This window comes from Herpailurus yagouaroundi, unplaced genomic scaffold (assembly GCF_014898765.1).
Source record: "Herpailurus yagouaroundi ecotype Mexico unplaced genomic scaffold, PumYag 218, whole genome shotgun sequence".
In the NCBI taxonomy this organism is placed as follows: domain Eukaryota; kingdom Metazoa; phylum Chordata; class Mammalia; order Carnivora; family Felidae; genus Herpailurus; species Herpailurus yagouaroundi.
Window position 1 is genome coordinate 6,433,970 of NW_024412449.1, and position 23,711 is coordinate 6,457,680.

At 39.3% G+C, this 23,711-nt stretch overlaps 2 protein-coding genes across 2 annotated transcripts; one reads left to right on the top strand and one right to left on the bottom strand.

Annotated features, from left to right (window-relative positions):
• Positions 1-1,289: 1,289 nt before the first annotated feature.
• LOC121018230 (olfactory receptor 10T2-like) lies at positions 1,290-2,233 on the bottom strand. The gene is given in 1 exon segment (XM_040456900.1): positions 1,290-2,233. A coding segment is annotated over 1 exon segment (936 nt). The 3' UTR covers positions 1,290-1,297.
• A 20,193-nt stretch (positions 2,234-22,426) lies between these two features.
• Positions 22,427-23,419, top strand: LOC121018295 (olfactory receptor 10T2-like). The gene is given in 1 exon segment (XM_040457012.1): positions 22,427-23,419. A coding segment is annotated over 1 exon segment (993 nt).
• The last annotated feature ends 292 nt before the right edge of the window (positions 23,420-23,711 follow it).

The window sequence follows — 23,711 nt, forward strand, 5'->3', positions numbered from 1 at the left end:
TTTTATAATAAAGTAGTATCTCATGTAATTTATTGAATGCTGTACTGAAAGTGAAAAACAGAATGGTTGTGTGAGTACAGAATGGTTGTGAGTGTTATCGGTTGTGTGTTCTCCTGTTGTAACTCCATGCCGCCACCCAGTATCACAAGTGCCAGGAAAAGGTCAAAATTCAAAACTGAAGTATGGGTTCTATTGAATGAAAATTGCCTTCACACCGATGTAAAGTTAAAAAAAAATTACAGGCCAAAACTGTCGTAAGTTAGGGACCATCTGTACTAAAAGCAAAGAATTGGCAAATGTATTTACAACTGGCAAGATATAGCCTTCAGAAACGAAGGAGTAATAAAGACATTTCAGATGAAGGAAAGCTATGAAAATTTGCTCTGTTTAACAAAACTGCCTTTGAGTGATTGCTAAAGTAAGTTCTCCAAACAGAAAATAAATGATTAAAAAAAAAGACCTGGGACCTCAGTATTTAAAAAATAACATACAACAGAATGAAAATAAAAAGGCAAATATCAATACATGTGAGACTCAGCTAAAGCAGTACTAAGAGGAAAATTCACAGCACTAAATGCTAAGCACTAAAAAAGAAAGGTCCTAGAATATATAAAATAATTTTTAAAGAGAAGAATAAAGTGAAGGATACTGATGGAAGTGTGGTACTGATGAAAGAATAGATGTATAAACCACTGAGGCTGAAGAGAATCCAGAGAAAGACCTATACAAGTGTGTTCAGCTGATTTTTTAAAAAGGTACAAAGGAATCCAGTGAAAGGAAGGGCTTTCAACAAATGGCTCTGGAGGAATGAGACATCCATGGAGGGCAGAAGCACCTCAACATAAAACCTCACAATTTATATAAGTATTAACTCAAAACACAATAAGGACCTAGATGTAAAATGTATAACGATAAACCTTAAGAATAGGAGAAAAGAGGAGAACATATTCAAAATGTACAACTAGTCAAAAAGTTCTTAGAAATGACACCAAAACAATAATCCATTAACAGATTCATTCAGCTCCTACTGTGAAAATACTGTGTCACAAAACATGTTTTGATTCACTGATGCATTCTTATATGTATATATGCATACACACATATTTACACATATTTTAAAACTATATATAGTTTGTACTAGAAAAAATGCTGGTGCCAGGATATATTAGGTAATTAGTTAATACTTCAAATGTTTTGTACACAAAGGGTTGATTTGATTAGAAATATTCCACTTTTTCCACTTTTATTTATCAACAGTCTGTACATTTTTAATGTCCGGTATTCTTCTACTCCCCATCTAAGGGATGAACCTATTTGTCTTGCCTAATACCTTCCTTAGGGCTGTCTGCATGTCTTTGTTTCTGAGACTGTAAACGATGGGGTTAAGCAAAGGTGTCAGCACTGTGTATGTGACCGCCATCAGCATGTCTTCACGGAATGAGTCCCTGTCCTTGGGCCTCAAGTAGACAAAGCCAGCAAATCCATAGTGTATGCACACCACAGTGAGGTGGGAGGAGCAAGTGGAGAAGGCCTTATACTTCCCCTTGGCAGAAGGCATCTTCACAACTCTGGACACAATGAAGACCTAGGACATCATAATGAAAACAAAGCTGCCCACCAACACGAAGGCAGAGAGCACAAAAATAGCCATTTTGTGATGGGAGGTGTAATCACAGGCAAGGCAGACCACAGGTGAGATGTCACAGAAGTAGTGCTCGATGATGTTGGAGTCACAGAAAGACAAGTTGAATACAGTGATGACGATGCACAGAGAAACCAGGAACCCAGCCATCCAAGAGGCCATCATGAACTGAAAGCAGATCTTATGGGTCATCAAGATCTTATAGCGCAGTGGGCTGTGAATGGCAGTGTAACGGTCGTAAGACATGGCAGCCATGATGAAGCAGTTATTGGCTCCCAAGCCAAAGAAGAAAAACATCTGTGTGGCACACTCAGGAAGAGAGATGGCCTTGCTATCTGATAGCAAGTCCACTAGCATGCGGGGGATGATTGCCATAGTGGTACAAGTTTCTGAAAAGGACAGGCCACAGAGGAAAAAATACATGGGGGTGTGAAGGTTGTGACTCAGCTTGATGGCCACCATTATGCACACATTTGCAGCTAGGATGGTCACATGGGAGAAGAAAATCATCACAAAGAGGAGACCCTGCAAGTCTGGGAAACTGGAAAACCCCCACAGAAGGAATGTGCTCACTGTGGTATGATTGCCCATCATCCTAATGCAGGCAGCAACTTTCTTCCAAAGATGCAGAGCTTCTTGAGGTTAAGACTCTGAGATGGTTATAAAAACCTGCCACTGCACAGATCTCACCTAGACTTTAATCAGGGGAACTGGAGGAAGTTTCAGGCAACTCTTCAGGGGAGAGTCTGAGAAAGGGATGCTAAATACACTGGATTGATGTCAAGTTCAGGAGTTAGAGTGATCAGAATGATTCTAGTATGAGAATCTGTATGAATAACTGAGGGTGGGCGCAAATATCTTCTTGGATCCTACTCACAAAAGCACTCTTATCTCTCTCTTTTCCAATCAGGATCTGAATGTAATCAGGAAAATAGGAATAAAATTGCTTTGTTCTCACTGACTGGATTTTGTGATGACACATTTTCAAATACTTTTTGAGATCTGGTAACTTGGTAGTTTGGTGTGCTTAGTAAACTATTGATTCAATGAGCAATATAATTCAAAAATTTAAATTGTTTAAAATGAATATGTCATTTAAAAAATTTAAGGAGGTTAATGCAATACTTTTTCATCAGTACATCACCATGAACCAGCTCCAAAGGTGATAACTGTAGCAATGACTAGACCATAGAAATGAGGATAACATGTTGTAACTTCTGCTAGATTTCTATCCATAGCAGTATTCAGTTCACAAAGATTAAAAACAAAGAGATATACAATATTATTTGCTTTTTAATACATATCAATAATTTTAAAGTTCTTAAAAACTTCTCATTGAAGTTTTTTTCCATTGTGTATATACAATATAATGGAGTAGTTTGAACTTAACACGATTTTGAAAGTACTGTCTCATTCTAGAATGGCATATTCTGGTCATAACATTCTAGTCAACTTTTGAGTTTTTAGCAAAACATCCAGGATATTTTCTAGCAGGTATAGTTGTTATGCGGTTTGCTCTGAACTGCAGATCTGAATAGAATCAGCTCAAATTTCTCAGATCAAATTGGGAAATCATATTTCTATTTAGATTTTTCATTAAACATCTGGTCTTATAACAGGTGAGGACAGAGAAGTGATAGGAAGACACTTGATAGAATTTTAATTAAAAAATTTTGTATTATTATGTTTATTTGTTTTGAAAGGGGGGGGGAGAGACAGACATAAAGACAGACAGAGTACAAGCAGGGAGGGGGCAGAGAGAGAGGGAGACACAGAATTAGAAGCAGGCTCCAGGCTCTGAGCTATCAGCGCAGAACCTGATGCAAGGCTCAAATCCACAAGCTGTGAGATCATGGCCTGAGCGGAAGTTAGATGCTTCACCCAGATGCTCCAAGACAATTTTAATTTTAACTTCAGTCACTGTTAAAGGTGAAGGGAAAGAAAAATAGTAAAGTATCAGCAGTGGAAAATGAAGGAGTGTACAAGAGAAAGAAATAAACACTGCCTGGAAATTATTCCATCGGGTTCACAAAGATTAAAAACAAAAGAAGACAAGAAGAAAACAAATATATTGTGAGTTGAAGAGTTGCTGTTTTCTATTTGCATTGTCGTTTGTAGGCAAAGAATACAAGAGGAGTCAGGCCAGGTAACCAGTACCTGCTTAATACTTATAATGTGCTGGGGTTAGATAGAGCTGTCTCACATAATCCTCACCAGTCTATATGGAATTCTCATTCTGATTTCTAAAAGATGAAACCAAAGCACAGAGTGGTTAAATGACTATAGAAGTCATGAATTCATTCAATACATATTGACTAAATGCATATGATGCGCCAAGCATTTTTCTACATGGGAAACAACATGGAACCAGACCCATAGGATCTCTGTGATGTGAGAGTGAATGACTGCTTTTGTCTGTGGAGTCAGGGAAGCTCCCTCTCTGAGAGGGTGACATGCTTAAATGAAAACTAGAATGGCAATATGCCACCAACAGGTGAAGATCAGGGGAGAGAACATTACGGGTACGGTTCAGAGCCAACACAAAGATCCTATGTGGCAAACTCATCCACCCAAGCGATCTTTAACCTAGACCCATATGGCTTGTCTTTGAGACCATACCATGCTCCGTTTCCTTGGAAGGTTCCCTGTCTATTCACCTCTAAAGGAAATGTTTTTCCATTCTCATTGCTTCAGCCAGCACTTACCTTGTGTGATTCTCCAATTTCTGCCCCCACCAAAAAAGAATCCCCAATGTCCTCTGGCACATTTCCAGTGCCAGTGTGCCCTCTAAGTATTGAACGCAGAATTTTCATATTTCCCCCATCAGACCCAATTTTGACTCTTTCCTCACCTTTATTTACCATTAAGCCACTTCCAAAATTCCAGATGTCTGATTGCCCTCATCTTTTTTTTTAATCCCCCCTGCTATTGTTCTGGAACTTTCCCACAGGGTGGGTATGGTGCCTGCATAGTTGTTATTAGGCGTAAATCTGTTGCATCTTTATTTCATTTACCACCCTGTAACCAGATGTTAGATTCCTAAACACAGGATATGTTAAGTCACTGATAGCATCAAAAATAGTGAATAGCTGTGTATAGGAGGAAATCAATATACCCCAGCATGATGTCCAATCCTCATCACAACTGATCCCCAAATACTGCTCCTGGCTCAGTTTCTATCATATCCTTCCATCTACCCAATCAAGCAAAGTACCCTCCATTTTCCATGCACCTCATGATCCTCATGCTGCCGTGCCTTTTCTTTTTCAAATTTTCTTTTTAAGTTTATTTATTTTTGAGAGAGAGAGAGAGAAAGACAGTGCACATGCATGGAAGAGGCAGAGAGAGAGGATCCCAAGAAGGCTTCGCACAGTTAGCACACAGTCCCACCTGCCAGTTGAACCCACCCACGAACTATGAGCCAAAATCAAGAGTCAGATGCCAAACCCACTGAGCCACCCAGGGGCTCCTGCTCTGCCTTTTTTACATGGTGTTTTCTCTGCCTCCATTTTCCCTGCACCATTTTATTTCCTATCAGACTTTTACTCATTTTCCAGGCCCTAGTTTAGATTAATTTGACTCCTCATTCTCTCTTGTTGTCCAAATTTTCTAGGTTCTACGATCCTAACTCAAAAGTGTCTCCTGCATTCTACTCTACCTCTCGTTTGGATTTTTATAACAGCCTCACCTTTTCCTCTCCCAGTTCTATTCTTCGTCTACCGCCAGCTTTTCTATGTTCTACCTACAATCATGCTACATCTCTTCAGTGTAGACTTTAGATCTCCTTTGCTTACACACCAGATAATTCTAATAACTTCTAATCTTTATTGCAAGAGTCAGTTACACAACCTCCTACAGCCTCATAGCTATCCTAAGAGATAAGTACTATTACTATGATCATGTTTGCAGTAATAAAACTATGGCTTAGCAAGGTACTTAATTTGCCAAAGGTGATAAGGCTGTAAGTGTGCACGTACAGTGTGTTTACAGCAAGGCAGTGAGTCTGGAGACCTATTTGCTTGATAATAGGGCTAGTTGATAATAAAGCCTCCCTCATGAAAAGTGCCCTGGCATGGCATTCAAGGTCTTACCTGTCCAGCCTCATTTCCTGCTGCTAACCTTCTCCATATGGGGAACATCCCACTGTTTCCAAAAATAGTATGTCCCTCAAGGCTCTCCTACTTTGCATATGTTTTTTATAACCTGTAATGTTCTTCCTTCCCTTCTCTGCCTGCTAAAACTTAGCTCTCATGAGCAAATGATTCAATGTCTCCTCCCTCTTGAAGCCTCCTCAGGCCTCCCTGGTTGTGTTGGTCATATCTTCTTTCAGATTCACATCTCATTTTATTGTGATGAGATGAGGCTTTTTAAAATTTTAAATTAAAAAAAGTTTTAGCTTGACTCCTATATTTGATAGGGCAGAGATTTATTTTAAAATTTTGTCTCTCCCAAGTTACAGGCTAAGCCTCATGAATGCACAGTTTTTGCTAAGATTTGTTCACAATCTGAAGGAACAAATGGGATAGCATATTCTCCAGAAAGCCTCCATGGTTACCACTTCAATATACTCATCAATACACTACTTGGTCAACTCAGTATTTATTTTATTCGGACATGTACTGAAGATAATTAGTTGCTCTCTAAATAGATTTTAAGAGCAATGTTACCTAGTAGTGTGAGTGCATATTTAGATGCTTTATACATTCTTATTTTAATTTACAAGAGGTGAACAAAAAATTTCTCAAAATTCTAGCAGTGATTGTGGAAAGTCCAGGAGAAACCACCATTTGTGAACTCTAGACATAACCCCTATTTACTGTAGTATTGAATCACATTTGACCTACATAAGTGATCATCTACTAAGGGGCATCCCAGTATTGCTAGAGGAGCTTTCTGAAAACAACACATCTCCACTCATATCCACAAGTTTTTTGCAAGCTTCTCCGAGAAACGTCCAGGGTGTGAGGGTATATGTACTCTGCACAATCTTTCTCGTGGTTTTTGGTTGAAAAGTTTTGACTTTCATGATACATTACTTTCATATATGTTGATGGTAAATTCTGTTTTTAAAATACTATTCTAGTACATTAGTGGTAGAAAATTATGTCAATATGACATTATTTCCATTCTTCCCGATGACTTTGTTAGGTGCTGGAGAGCAAGACGCCTACCCAATTTCTCAGCCCTTCTGTTTGTTTTCCCCAAACCCTGCCCTCTTTATTAACCTGGCTTTTGCCTTTACTATCCTATTCTCTGTTTTCAGTTCTCCAAATCTTCCCTTGTGGGGTTTTTGGATTCCCTCTCTACCCAGAAGTAGGGAGTTGACATTTTTGATTTCTAGCTTCTCTGAGGCCACAGTTTCTTTAATACCTCCTAACATGCTATTAACCCCATGGGTACTTAATTATTAAAGAATATAGAAAAATGTTCATTATAGGGAGTAAAACAACTGTAAAATTCCTACCTTCCACAGAAAGATCACCTCCAGTCCTTTAAAATCACAAGGTATTAAGCTACAAGAACATATAGTCTTGCAACTCAGGTGATTTTCTACAGTTTTTGCTGTGAGTTCATGTGTCTCCTAATTCAGGGATAACTTTTAAGGCTATTTTTCCCTTTGAATGGCTGTGATGAGTCCCCTCTGACACTAGAGTCTCCTATAACATAAAAGGTTGAGTTTTCTCCATTCCTTAAGAATGGAACTCAGTACCATGAAGATTTTAATGAGAGTCCTTGGGCCACTGGAGACCATTATCTTGAGACCACTGTTTTTGACACCAGGTGTCTTGTGCTCTATGGATCTAGTACCCAGTGTGATGTCCTCAAAAATATTTTTAAATCTCGACATACCATAGAGAGTTTCCAGTGATGTGTACTTCTTCTGAATAATAATCAGAATGATGGAAATCCAACATGTTGAAAATATATCTTGGGATATAGATATTCCCTCAGGAATGTTTTACTCCCTGTCAAATATCATTTATTTTGTAATTCTGAAAATTTGCCAAGTCCCTCAGATCTCCTCTGCCCTATACACAGGGCAATGGAAGGACAGGTCTGGAGAAGCTATTGCCTGGGGAAATGTTCAGAGGAAGGGGAGTAGGAAGAAAATGAACACACAGCAGGAGCACTGTGATTTCTCTCTCCTGAGGCAACTCTGCTGGGGAAAAACTTGCTAAAAAAAGAAACTCCCAAGCACTAACTGCTATTCATGATATTCACAACAGCTCCTAATTGCCTCTCTCATCAGCTTGGACTTCCAAGTCTTCTTCCACCATCGGTGCCATTGTCCACCTAATGTGCAATCAAGTCTTTTCTCCAATATCTGCTATCATAACCCTCAATAATTGTGGCAAGCCAGTCACTACCCTGTCTCTTGATTACATTCTGTGCTTTCCTCATTCTGAAGTCTATTCTGTCTGGAAATTCATTTTCCTGAGTTTACCTATCCAAACTCTTGCCCATTCTTAAAGGTTCAGAACAAATACCTATCCAAGAAGCCCTTTATTTGTATAAAGTTAAAAAAACAAGAGAAAAACTAAGGTCATTAAGAAGGAATTCTATTAGGAGAGATATTTTTATTTTCAAATTTTTATTTAAATTCTAGTTGCTTAGCATATAGTGCAATATTGCTTTCAGGAGAATTCAATGATTCATCTATTACATACAACACCCAGGGCTCATTATAACAAGTGCCCTCCTTATTACCCATCACCCAGTTAGCCCATCCACCTCCCTCCATCAACCCTCACTTTGTTCTCTACCTTTAAGAGTCCCTCATAGTTTGTCTCCTCTCTCTTTTTTCCCCCTCCCAATATGTTCGTTATCTATTTTGTTTCTTATATTTCACTTATGATGAAATCATATGGTATTTGTCTTTCTCTGAACGACTTATTTCTCTTAGCATAATACATTCTAGCTCCATTCACGTCACTGCTGATGGCAAGATTTCATTCTTTTTGATGGCCAAGTAATATTCCTCTGTGTGTGTGTGTGTGTGTGTGTGTGTGTACACACATACATACCACCTATTCTTTATCCACTCATCAGTTGATGGACATTTGGACCTTCTCCATAGTGTGGCTATTATTGATTGTGCTGCTATAAGCATCAGGGTGCATATACACTTTTGAATCTGTATTTTTGTACCCTTTGGGTATATATCTAGCAGTGCAATTGCTGGATCACAGGGTAGTTCTGTTTTTAACTTTTTGAGGAACCTCCATACTGTTCTCCAGAGTGGCTGCCCCAGTTTGCATTTCCACTAATAGTGCAAGAGGGTTCCCCTTTCTCTGCATCCTCAATCTTGTGTTGTTAATTTTAGCCATTCTGACAGGTGTGAGGTAGTATCTCATGGTTTTGATTTGTATTTCCCTGATGAGGAGTGATGTTGAACATCTTTTCATGTGTTTCTTGGCCATCTGGATGTCTTCTTTGGAAAAGTGTCTATTCATGTCTTTGAGAGGCACTTTTTTTTTAAATTTGTTTTACTAAAATTTTTTTAATGTTCATTTATTTTTGAGAAAGAGAGACAGACAGACAGAGCACAAGCAGGGGAGGGGCAGAAAGAGAGAGAGGGAGACACAGAATCTGAAGCAGACTCCAGGCTCTGAGCTGTTAGCACAGAGTCCAACACGGGGTTGGAACTCATGAACCGTGAGATCATGATCTGAACTGAAGTTGTATGCTCAAATGACTGAACTATGCAGGTGCCCTAAGAGGCACTTACTTTGGATGTCCTCCACTGCATTCCAGACCCTCAGTCCTAACAGATGTGATGCAACAGTCTAGTGAGCTGTAGATAACGGTACGATGGAACTTTTAAACCAGAGAGACATTTTTTGTGTCTTTCCTATAGGTCTCTTGCCAAGCCAGTGAACAGCTTCTTTGAGAGCTGGCTGCTAATGTTCACAGCCACACTCTTTTGAAAATTGCTCCCCGCTGAAAGGAGACTGGAAATATCTGGAGGCGCATGTTCTCACTCCCAGGGTGGCCCAGAGCCAACAACTGAATGAAACAGTGATTTAGGAACAATGAAGACAAACACACCCTATTGCTGCAGGGTAGGACAACTCTGAGGTGCCATTCCTTGCTCCAGTGCTCCCTGTGGGATCAGAATGAAGCTACACTTCAGTAGAGCCCACAAGCTTTATCTGGCTTCTCCTGCTTTTCTCTCATCCTTAATAGTTTTCCCTAGAGATCACTCCTCACTAAACCACTTGCATAAGAAGTGGTCTCTAAGGCTTTGCTTTTGGAGAACTTGTCATAAGACAGTCTCGATGCATATGCAGGAATGAGGGCTGTATATATTTTACTATGCACACATAAAATAAAAAAATGTAAACATCAGGTTCTGATCGCTGCCTCAGATTCCTCCTCCCTGAGAGACTAGTTCTAACACCCATCACTGACAGTCATGTCGGTGGAATTTCTGTCTATGAGTCTTTTTGCACTTGCTCTTTGCTGTGCTGGGATTTCTATTTGCTGCAAACTGGCTCTGATTAGTAGAGTCTGGACTAACTCAAGTCAACCATTTTTTTCTGTGATTTTGTTCCTTTAGTTTAGTTCTCCTGTTCTGGTATCAGTATCTCTGCAGTTATCCTCTCATTGACAGCTGGCTCCATCATTGTGGTCACGGTGTGTGTCAGAGCCGCCTCCTACATCTGTATCCTCATCACCATCCTGAAGATGTGCTCCACCAAGGGACGCCACAAGGCCTTCTCCACCTGTATGTCCTACCTCACAGCGGTCACTCTGTGCTATGGGACCATCACATCCATTTATGTGATGCCCAAATCCAGCTACTCAATGGACCAGAAAAGGTGGTGTCTGTGTTCTGCATGGTGATGATCCCCATATTGAACCCCTTCATCCACAGACTCAGGAACAGTGAGATGAAAGGGACTCTGAAGAATGCCCTTAGCAGAAAAATATTTTCTCAATGCAATCTGTTATTTTATGGTATTTGATATAATAATATACCATAATAATAAAAGGAGGGGTGCGTGGTGGCTCAGTTGGTTGAGCATCCAACTTTGGCTCATGTCATGATCTCACGGCTCGGGAGTTCAAGCCCTGCATCGGGCACTATGGTGACAGCTCAAAGCCTGGAGCCTGCTTCAGATTCTGTGTCTTCTTCTCTCTCTCTGCCTCTCCCCACTTGTGCTCTGTCTCACTCTCTCAAAAATAAACCAACAGTAAAAAAATAATAATAAAAGGAAATAGTGCCTATGTTCTAAATATATTGGTCCATATGTCATAAGCCAGTATGGAGTTTTCTAGTAAATGAAGGGGGTGGATTTTTTTATATCAAATTGTAAATCAGAGGCCCATGGTGAGTTACTTTAATGAAATGAGATTCATAATTAGAAACACACATTGATTCATGTGAAAAATACCTTATCAAAGTTGAAATTCTTTTAAAATATAATTCACATATTTTCTTCAAAAGTTGTTCTCTGCCATAAGGTAGGGTTCTTGTACCTCCAAACCTTTAAGACATTTTCTATAACATTTTATCTTGCAATGAGTGTGATAATTCTAAGTATGACCGAGTACCTCTGAGAGGAAATGACAAAGTGGAACCAGGTAGAAAATTGATGGAACTGTTTTCTTACAGGAAGGTTATCTGCAGAAGATGGGCTTTGTGAACCCATGACATTCTGGCCTGTGTACCTGATCTCTGGCCCTGTAACCTTATGGTGGTACCAAGAGAAGAAGAGGAAGGGGTGTCCCTGACTGACCTGTGAATTATATCAGGCCAAAACAGGTGACTTCTCTGTGGGAATGAGCAGGGTTCCTGGCCTCCTTAGGGACAAGGAGTGAAAAAACTCTTGGAGTGACTCATTCATGGCAACCCTATCCTGCTCAGGAAACTGTAGAGAACTGGATTTTGACTGCCCCCTGCATAGACTTAACCACTTTCATAGGCTGAAAACAACCACACTTATTTACTTTTCCTGTCCCCTCTTTAGCATTTCAGACACACAATCTCTTTTTGCTGACAAACTCAAAGGGCACTAATCATTTCATTCATTCATCTATTCTTTCATACATTCAAAAATTATATTGAATGATCTTTTTGAATGCATGAAAGAAATATAATTATACTGAATGATCTTATATTCCAGGGATTGTCCTAGGCTAGGGAATATATATGGCAAGCATGCAGAGATACCTGCCTACCTGGAATATATCTTCTAGCATGGGAAAGGCAATAACATAAAGAAGTTGGTGATACAGATTACTAGAAGGTAATACAGATTATTATAAAGCAGAGTAAGGAAGACTAATGTGTTAGGAGATGAGAAGGGTCAATGCAGGTCTCACTGGGAAGATAACATCTAAGCACAGATGCAGGAGGTAAGGGCATTTCTTGTCTTGTCAGGCCATATGGTTACCTGTGTGCATATGTGCAAGTTTAGTCTTCCACTCACATGCATATAGTTTACCTTTGAGGCAATGGCTAGCTTGACCAATCCAGTGGTGAGCACAACCAAAACAAATGATACAATGTTAAACATATCTTTAATACCACATTAGAGGATAACAAGGAATTGCCTCACCAGTGACTGTAAGAACCCAGAGAAGTAGACCTAACACTCAAAAATACTTTTGGGGGTGCCTGGCTGGCTTAGTCAGTGGAACATTTGACTCTTGATCTCAGGGTTATAAGTTTGAGCCCCATATTGGGTGTATGGATTACTTAAAAAATCTTTATTAGGGTGCCTGGGTGGCTCAGTCAGTTAGGTGTCTGACTTCAGCTCAGGTCATGGTCTCACAGCTTGTGAGTTGGAGCCACATGTCCGGCTCTGTGCTGACAGCTCAGAGCCTGGAGCCTGCTTCAGACTCTGTGTCTTCCTCTCTCTGCCCCTCCCCCGCTTACACTTTCTCTCTCTGTCTCAAAAATAAACAAACATTTAAAAAATCATTATTAAAAAAATGCTTTTGCCATGAGAGAATTTGACAAGTCAGAAGGAAGTGTTGTTATCAACCCAGGCTGTGGATTTAGTGTTCTTTTGGGACGAGAGGAGGATACGTCGACATCTAGGACAACGTCTAGGTGACAATTCTGAATGAAACACCTCACCTGTATCCTCAGGATAAAGGGAAAACTGAAGGGAACAAGTCTTGTGCAGATCTGCAGCCCTGGAGATGTAGAGTCTCAAGCCTTGACTTGGAAAGAAGATGGCCAAGGACAGGTAGTGCCTCAAGGTGAACTGAATAAGCAAAGAACTCAAGCCTCAATTATTCCTATCAATGATTATTCAAATACGATAACTAGCACACAATGAAAGATAACGACTAGCAAGAAAGGAAACAAGGTACCAAACGTGGGAGGCAGTGCTAACAACAAACAGCAGAAACAGAACCACTCAGATTTAAGATATGGGAATTAATAGACACAGACTGTAATACTTTCTTTACAAAAAAAAAAAAAAAAGATAAAGAAAACGATAGCAATGTCAACATCCTGGAGGTAGTATTGTACTATAGTTTCACAAGACGTTCCCATTAGGAGACATTGGGTTGAGAGTACACAAGGGCTGGGAAACGGACAATGTCCTCATTAAAAAAATTGAAGGCATACAAGAGCTACAAAAGCAAAAATGGCTTGAGTGCCCACGATCCTGGAAAGCAGAAAAAGCCCATTCTGGGAGCTCACCATCCTGTATCACTTTTCACCTTGAGGAATTGGCTAAATGTAAAGTAGTGTCTGAGAGGCTAAAAAACATACAACCAAGATTACTTGCTGATAAACCAAACAGAGATTTTTGAAGCTGTAAGAGGCTGGAGAAGTTATAGTTCAAGGTCAAGCAAGGAGGGAGGGTCCTAGTAAAAATCCTATGTTTTCAACTGGAACACTCAGAGCATTTGACTTCGGCTCAGGGCATGACCTCACAGTTTGTGAGTTCGAGCCCCATGTCCGGCTCTGCACTGACAGATCAGAGCCTGGAGCCTGCTTCAGATTCTGTCTTCCTCTCTCTCTGCCCCACCCCCCTCACACTCTATGTGTCTCTCTGTCTCAAAAATAGATACACAAACATTAAAAAAAGAGTTCTTAAAAAAATAAAGAAAAATTAATAATAATGAACAGTGATTTTATAAGTACCACCTTTCAAAGTTCTCTGCACAAAACCCAGAACTCTTACTTCATACACAGACAGAACACAGAATTTTTCATGACTGTTCCTTGTTAGTATACAGAGACACAACTGATTTTTGTATGTTGATATTATACTCTGCAACTTTCTTAATTTGTTTATCAGTTCCAACAGTTCTTTGGTGGGTCTCTCGGATTTTCTATATGTAAGATCATGTTATCTAAAAACAGTGACAGTTTTACTTCTTTCATTCTGATTGGATGCCTTTAAATTCTTTATGTTGCCTAATTGCTCTGGCCAGGACTTCCAGTACCATGTTAAACGAGGGATACTAAGAGCGGATATCCTTTTCTTATTCCTATTCCTGGAGGAAAGCTTCCAATCTTTCACCATCGGGTATGATTTTAGCTGTGGTCTTGTCATCTATGGCCTCTATTATGTCAGGGTCCGTTCCTTCAATTCCTAATTTGTAGAAAGTTTTTATTATGAACCTATGTTGAATTTTGTGGATTCTTTTTCTGCATCAGTGGAGATGATCATGAGATTTTAATTTTTTTTATTAATGTGGTGTGTCACATTTATGACCTGCATATGATGAACCATCCCTATATGCCAGGGATAAATCTCAGTTTATTATGGTATCTAGTCATTTTAACATGCTGTTGAATTAGGTTTGATATTATTTTATTGAGAGTTTTTGCTTCTGTGTTCCTTAGGGAACTGGCTTCTAATTTTCTTTTCTATAGTGTCCTCATCTGGCTTTGGTATCAGAGTAATGCGGGCCTTGCAAAATGAGTTTAGGAATGTTCTCTTCATTCTTTTGGGAGAGTTTGAGGAGAATTGGTGTTAATTAGAATTCATCAATGAAACCATGTGGTCCTCAGTTTTTCTTTGAAGCGATAATCAAAAACCTTCCAACAATCTCTTTACTCATTATTGGTGTTCAGATTTTCTATGTCTTCAGGTCCAGTTTTGTTATGTTCTTTCTAGGAATTCATCCATTTCTTCTAAGTCCTCCAATTTGTTGGTGTTTAGTTGTTCATAGTAGTCCCTTATGATCCTCTGTATTTCTGTGGTATCAGCTGTGCTGTGTCCTTTTTCATTTCTAATTTTGAGTCTTTTCTCTTTTTTTATTAGTTACTCAAAGATTTGCCAATTTTGTTTTTACTTTCAAAGAAGCAGATCTTAGTTTTGTTGCTCTTTTCTATTTTTTTTTGTCTCTTATTTATTTCTGTTCTTATCACTGTTATTTCCTTCCTTCTGCTAACTTTGGGCTTAGTTTGTTCTTCTTTTTTTTAGTTCCTTGAAGTGTAAAGTTAGATTTGTCTATTTTCTTAATCATTTTTTGTGGAGATATAATTGACATATTACATTATATTAGTTTCAGGTATACAACATAATGATTAGATATATGCATGTATTGTGAGATATCATCACAATAAGCATAGTTAACATCCAGCACCACACATAAACAAATTTTTTCTCTTGTAATGAGAACTTTTAAGATTTACTCTAAGCAAATTTCAAGGACACAATACATTAACGATAGTCACCATGTTGTACATGAACTAATAGTTTGTACTCTATGACTGATATTATCCCATTTCGAACACCGCTTAACCTCTGGTAACCACTCTTCTACAATTTGTTTCCCTCAGTTCAATTTTTCTAGATTCCACATAGATACCATGCAATATTTTTCTTTCTATCTCTTGCTTATCTCACTAAACTATATGTCCTCCAAGTTCATACACAGGATTGCAAATGGTAGGATTTCCTTTTTTGAAGGCTAATATTCCATTATGTATATATGTAAGTTTCTTTATCCGTTCATTTATCAATGGATGCTTAGGGTGTTTCTTCCACAGTTTAGCTATTGCAAATAATGTGGCAATGAACATGGAGGTGCAGATACCTCTCTGAGATATTAATTTCTTTTCCTTCATATATATACCCAAAAGTGAGATTTCTGGTTCATATAGTAGTCCTATTTTAAATTTCTGAGGAACCTCTATACTATTTTCAATAATGGCTATATGAATTTATATTCCCACCAACTGTGTACAAGGGTTTTCTCCACATCCTCACCAACACTTGTTATTCCTTGTCTTTTTGATAATTTTCATTCTAATAGGAGTAAGATGATATCTCATTGTGGCTTTGATTCACAAGTCCCTGTTGATTAATGATGTTGAGCATTTTTTCATAAACCTGTTGGCTATTTGTACATCTTCTTAGAGAAATATCTATTCCGTTCCTTTAACCCCTTTTTAATCAGTTTGTACTATTAATTTATGAGGTTCCTCATATATTTGGATATTAATCCCTTATCAAATACATGGTTGGCAAATATTTTATCCCACTCCATAAGCTGTCTTTTTGTCTGATAATGTAATACCCTACACCAAAGTAATGGGTAAAAATCATATCTCAATGGATGCAGAACTAGCATTTGACAAAACTCAACATCCTTTCATAATATAAAACTTCCAAAAAATTATGTGTAGAAGCAACAATCAACATAAGAAAGACCATGTATGACAAGCCCACAGCTAACATCATACTTACTAGTGAAAAGCTGAAAGCTTTTCCTGTAAGATCAGAAACAAGTTGGAGATGCCTAAACTTGCTACTTTTATTCAACACAATTCTGGAAATCCTAGTCAGAGAAATTAGGCGAGGTAAAAAAAAAAAAAAACAGAAGGGACATGAAATGAAAGATATAAAATAGTCTGTTTTTAGATGACATGATCTTATATAGAGAAAATCCTAAAGACTCTACAGAAAACTGTTAGAACTAATAAATGAATTCAGTAAAGTTGCAGGACACAAAATCAACATACAAAAATCAGTTGCATTTGTATACAAAAAAAAGGAAAACTAAAATCTTATAAAGTAGAGGGCATATGATTTGATTACATTTGTATGAAATTCCAGAACCTACAAGACAAGCCATGGTGAAAAAAATAATCAGAACAATGGGTGCCTCTCTTAGGGGGAAGCTAGGACTCGCTGGGGAGGGGTATAAGGGATACTGTTCCCAGGCTGATACTAATATTCTTTTTTTAATGTTTATTCGTTTTTGAGAGAGAACGAGCAAGCATGAGTCGGGGGAGGGGCAGAGAGAGAGGGGGACAGAGGATCCAAAGCAGTATCTGAACTGATAGCAGCAAGCCCAATGAGGGGCTCAAACCCATGAACTGTGAGATCACGACCTGAGCCAAAGTCAGATGCTCAACCTACTGAGCCACCCAGGTTCCCACTAATATTCTATATAATGAGAGGTGTTTGAGTTACACAGATGATGCATTTACCAATTCGTAGTGATCATACATTTAAGATTAGCATATTTTACTTTATGTAAATTTCCATACAGTTGCATAGAATAAAACATGTAAGAGGTATTGAACTCTAGTTATTGATATGTGTACAAAGGTATTAAGGAGGAAGTGTACTGATGTCTGCAATTTCCTTTGTACCGTAAGAAGGATTAATACATGGATAAAGTACAAAGAGATATGTGATAAAGCCAATATAGTAAAATCTTAATGTGTGCCATAATGTATTTTCCAAAAATGGTGACAGCAATAATTCCTGTCCCACATGTTCTTCCAGAACTTTGTCACTGTCCCATCAAGGGCCGTAATCTCTTTTTACCTTCTAGAACCTGGGTATTACTTGCAGGCTGTCTGAATGAAAAGAATTCAGTACAAGTGAGGTGGAATATAAAAGTTGATATGGCATCCATTTGGCTCTCATGGAATGCTCACCCACTGAATCCAGCCACCATGCACATGCAGAAAGGTTCAATCCCAATGTAAGGTCTCACACAACAGCTAACCATCAACAACCTGATTAGAGTGTGCAAGATATTTGAGATATCTGTTAATCCCTATTGAACCTCTCTGCATGAATTTAGTTAGACCCACTAAGATTTGGGTTTGTTTAATACAATAGTGGATACTAAGAACAGTTTAGGTCCTGGATACACAGATGCCAACAAGATAATTATTGTAGCATGGCTTTGTGTTTCAAAAATTTCAGGGATCCTGGGTGGCTCAGTCAGTTAAGTGTCTGACTTCAGCTCAGGTCATTGATCTCGCCTGAGTTCAAGCCCCCAAGCTGGGCTCTGTGCTGGCAGCTCAGAGCCTGAAGCCCACTTTGGATTCTCTGTCTCTCTCTGTCTCTGTCTCTGTCTCTCTCTTTGCCCCTCCCCCTTGTGTTCTCTCTCACACAAATAATCATTTAGAATAGATAGATAGATAAGAATTTCATTACATACTGGGAAAAATTTTTGAGTGACCCTGCAGTCAATGGAGGTTTCAATTACAGTGGATTTTCCTCTTCAGCAAGAGTTATTTCACAAGGAAGCAGTCACAACAAACGTTCTGTGTTCATTATTTTTTCTCCACCTTTCTTCTGGCCAATTCCCCAGGCAACAGCCTGTATGACAGGCTCCTCTCCCTTGCCCTGCTCATAGGACAGAAAGACTTCCGGGACTTGGCACATTTTCAAAACTAAAAAAAAAAAAAAAAAAAAAAAAAAAAATGGTATTGAATATGAAGTAAAATACTTGAGGGACTCCTTCATATTCCAAAATGTATTTGAACAAGTTGAATTTCAAATACTTGATTTGTTTTTTCATATAAATAAGAGCAAACTTCCCTGAATAATCACTAAGTTATATCAAAATAAAAACAAGGTTTTGTGGACATCACAATGAGTTCTAGGTCCACAGAGAACAATCCTCCTGGTATCTAATGGAAAGGAAGAAACTCGGAGTAGTGTCAAGGGGTAATGGTCTCAGGTGACCACGAACCTCTCACTGGAATGTGCATGGAACTCAGTTCCGGCCATAAGTAATAGAGAAGATGCTGCCCTAAGGTTAGAAGAGACTTTGTAATTTCAGACAGAGTGAGCTCATCACAGTCATTCAAAGGGCAAAATGGTTTAAACACTAATCTTTAAAGGGCACTAGAGAATTATAGAAAACTGTACATGAGCACAAGTTCCTCATACAGCTTACTGTTTTCTTCTTTTTAAGAGTTTGGAAGTGACTCCTCTTTGACATAAGGTGGGAATTTTATTTTATATTTCTATTTATCACAAACATTGTGCTCTATCCACTAATAATGAAGTAGCTGTGGGGGTTAATCAGCAGTTAAAAGTAATGAATATACTAAGGGTACAACTGGATGGAGAGAAATGCTGTAGTTTTCCTATTCCTGGCACAATTAGCACACAGACGAAGCTATGAGAGGTTAGAAAGCTGCAGAGATCAGGACTGCAAACTCCATCCCAAAGCCAAGTGCGCAGCCGAGAGGGAATGACTCCACACAGCCAATAAGCAGAAGGGCACGTACAGCATCACAGGGGACTTGTGAGCAGGCAAGTGTTGCTGAGCCCCTGTTGGAAAAGTGGTCTCTACACCATGTGATGTTTTAGCAAACGGGAATGGAACCAGCAGGTACTCGTCACTTATTATCTGATAAGATAAGGATATGTGCATAGCATTGTAACCCTGCTAGGAGGTATATTTAGGGCCATGGAGAAAAGTAGCTACTTACACATATGTAACAGAACAGGGTTTGGATGTGAACACAGGTCCCTCTAATTCTGCTCAATACCTCACCCGCCCCCACCGCCACCTTACAAAACAGACTGCAATATAATTCCAGGTCTAATCTCAAGGCTAATTTGGTGTTTTCATTGTATCAAAAAAATTAGGCAGGAAAGAGTAAAGAAAAACATTTATAAAATCCTGCATTTTCCATATTTTACCCATTATTTCATCATAAATTTCACTGTGAACCATTGGCAATTTGATTCTTTGTGGGACTCCCCCACCCCACATACCTTTTTCCCTTTGACCACTTGGTAGACCATTTGATTTCATATTTAGCAGTTGTGATATTTAAAAACAAGTATTTCTGGGGCGCCTGGGTGGCGCAGTCGGTTAAGCGTCCGACTTCAGCCAGGTCACGATCTCGCGGTCCGTGAGTTCGAGCCCCGCGTCAGGCTCTGGGCTGATGGCTCAGAGCCTGGAGCCTGTTTCTGATTCTGTGTCTCCCTCTCTCTCTGCCCCTCCCCCGTTCATGCTCTGTCTCTCTCTGTCCCAAAAATAAATAAATGTTAAAAAAAAATAAAAACAAGTATTTCTTTGGTGGATCTAATATATAGCTTCATTAAAAGAGCCAAGGAAATAAGTTTTCTCATATATATATATATATATATATATATGAACTCAGAAAGCCATTTACAACTAGAGAAAACATAAGCCTTGTGAAACTCTATGTAAATCTTGTTAATTTCCTATAAGAATTCAGACCTATAAATCAATAAAGCACTCCTTTATTTTCCCATTAAAAATATCAGGGGTGCCTGGGTGGCTCAGTGGGTTAAACATCCTACTCTTGATCTCAGCTCAGGTCTTGATCTCAGGGTTGTGAGTTCAAACCCTGCGTTGGGCTCTGCGCTGGGCATGGATCCTACTTAAAATTCTAAAAATATCCCTATCTTCTCTGAAAATTGTTGAAAACCTAACTCAAAGCTGACTTTTCTTCTGATTGGGTTGAAAGAAACTTAAATGCACTTTTCCAAACACTTGGTTGTAAATATTCACCTTTGAATGTTGCCCTATGATCACAAATTAAGCGTAGCTGTCAGGAAAATTCTCTAGTTCAGGCTGGTGAGGAATGATGAGTGACATAGTGATCCCAGCACTCCCCAGACTGGCCAAGGTTTTGATGTACCTCTTGGGAGGTAGATTGGCTTATGGTGTCCACTGTGCAGGGTTTCGAATGGTAGTGGGACAAAAGAATCTGCCAGGTGGCTTACATCAAGATGCAGCCTCAAATTATGTAGGCCTCACTGCTAACTCAGAGAAATTAGACATACTAAATCCACCTGCAAGGGTGGGAGCACAGATAAACCAGGAAATGGGTTTTTCAGAAAAATAAATCGCTTAGGTCCCTTTCAGTCTACAGAAGTGTTATAGCCCAAGGAGGGTGAGTTGATCACAAAACAACTCCTTCGAACTCTGCCCTTGGAGAGTGATTGGAAGTAATGAGAATGATGTCATACTGACGTATTCTCAATCACTAGCTCCCTTGAGTATTAGGAGGAAAGCAGGATTTATTATCACTACAAAGGAAAAAAGAAAGTAACAGAGTCATAGAGTTTCAAATAATCCCAATTTCTCCTTATGTTTTTCTTTTCTCCTCTTGGAAAAACATGCCAGAAACCTGGGATGGATGTGAGTGAGGATATATAAGTCTCAAGAATGCTTCCCTGGTGACCTAGATATGTCCCTATTATAGGAGAAGCTGTGACAATTGTGTGCTATTTGATCAAATAAATATTTGTGGAATTCATGAATTGGCTTTGGATAGCCAGTTAAGCAAACCTATGCCTTAGAGTCCATGTTTGTAACATTAGGACCGACATCCCTACCACAGAGTCACAGGAAGAAATTTAGTGAGAAAATTCTATCAAACGCAAAGCATATTGACCAGCATATTTCAGATGTGAGTAAATACTGGTTACCTGACTTGCCTCCTTGTATATTTTTGTCCCAGTAACTGAGTACACAAGGATTATGCAAACTTTACAGCTAAAGGTATATTTTCTTTTTTTTCTCTTCGAGCTTTGTGGATTCTACAAAACATGTGTCTCTACCATTCTTTCCCCAAACTTCAACTGCACACCAATGTCTTCTCAATGTTTTCCTTTCCTTTCCAGACAATAGTGCCTGAAACCAAAACCCACATTGTGTGGGAAGTACCTGTGTTACTTTCATCATGTCATCTAACACACAGAGTGGATAGTTTAAGAAGCAATGGAAATGACCTGAAGAACTTGAGTTCCTCTAAGAGCTGGGCTGCAAAGAAGTTCTTGCCACCGGTGAGCCCGTTAGAAAATGTCCTGGAAATTTTCCTGAAAGTTCAAGAATTCAATAGGGTATCATGGACACAAATGAGCCATCCAGGATGGCATAGCCTCTCCATAACCATTTTGTCTCTAAGATATGCCTGAATGGGAGACAGGGATTGAACACCTCCAGCCTCAACATACTGTCATAAATAGGAAACCAACACAAATTTCAAAATGGTAAGTTCATTTATTACATCTATTCATTGGCATAATTGTTAGTCAAGCAGCCACTGCCTTCTGGGGAATAACTCTAGAGATTCCAGGAATGTTTGGAAGCCATTCAAAATCTTTTCCTTACTTCTTAAACTAGTAGTGATTCAGTCAACATTGTTAGGCACTTCCGTGTGCCAAGCTAGGACTAAACCACATAAGCATTTTACGCCTGTTACTTCTCATACTCCTGTAGGTGAGATAGTAACATTTTTTCCTTCATATTTCCCTCTTTCATGCAGATTCTCACTGTACAGGACAGAAAGGGGTGATATGATGGCGTTCCCAGAATTTATTTTAGCCTACTCTGTGGCATTTAGGCAGATTCTTCTACTAGAATCTTTCTCCTCATCACTCTGACCTTGAATTCAGCCAGATGCATTTAGCTCCCATTGCTTAGGTTCTCTCATTAACATTTGTCTTGCTGTTGCCCAGGAGCCCTTGATTAAAGGTCAGGTGACCTCAGTGCTTTTTATTATCTTGAGTATTGACCTCAAGAATGTCTGCACCTGTGGGAGAAAGTTACTGAGCCTAATGAATGATGGACAATCATACCACAGCGAGCACATTCCTTCTGTGGGGGTTTTCCAGTTTCCCAGACTTGCAGGGTCTCCTCTTTGTGATGATTTTCTTCTCCCATGTGACCATCCTAGCTGCAAATGTGTGCATAATGGTGGCCATCAAGCTGAGTCACAACCTTCACACCCCCATGTATTTTTTCCTCTGTGGCCTGTCCTTTTCAGAAACTTGTACCACTATGGCAATCATCCCCCGCATGCTAGTGGACTTGCTGTCAGATAGCAAGGCCATCTCTCTTCCTGAGTGTGCCACACAGATGTTTTTCTTCTTTGGCTTGGGAGCCAATAACTGCTTCATCATGGCTGCCATGTCTTACGACCGTTACACTGCCATTCACAGCCCACTGCGCTATAAGGTCTTGATGACCCATAAGATCTGCTTTCAGTTCATGATGGCCTCTTGGATGGCTGGGTTCCTGGTTTCTCTGTGCATCGTCATCACTGTATTCAACTTGTCTTTCTGTGACTCCAACATCATCGAGCACTTCTTCTGTGACATCTCACCTGTGGTCTGCCTTGCCTGTGATTACACCTCCCATCACAAAATGGCTATTTTTGTGCTCTCTGCCTTCGTGTTGGTGGGCAGCTTTGTTTTCATTATGATGTCCTAGGTCTTCATTGTGTCCAGAGTTGTGAAGATGCCTTCTGCCAAGGGGAAGTATAAGGCCTTCTCCACTTGCTCCTCCCACCTCACTGTGGTGTGCATACACTATGGATTTGCTGGCTTTGTCTACTTGAGGCCCAAGGACAGGGACTCATTCCGTGAAGACATGCTGATGGCGGTCACATACACAGTGCTGACACCTCTGCTTAACCCCATCGTTTACAGTCTCAGAAACAAAGACATGCAGACAGCCCTAAGGAAGGTATTAGGCAAGACAAATAGGTTCATCCCTCAGATGGGGAGTAGAAGAACGCCAGACATTAAAAATGTACAGACTGTTGATAAATAAAAGTGGAAAAAGTAGAGTATTTCCAATAAAATCATTAGTTTGTGTGCAAAGCAATTAAAGTGTATTCTAATTGTCTGATATGCCCTGGTCTCACTTCTTTCCTATTACAAAACCAGAGGTAGTTTTACAATATTTTAAAATGTTATTACACATATGTGTACATATACACATATAAATGCATATACATACAGGCACACACGCATGTAGTAAACATATCAAAAAGCAGTTTGGAAAACTATTTTCATAACCTTTGTTGCCTTTGGAAGAAGAAAAACATACTAAAATGGAAAAG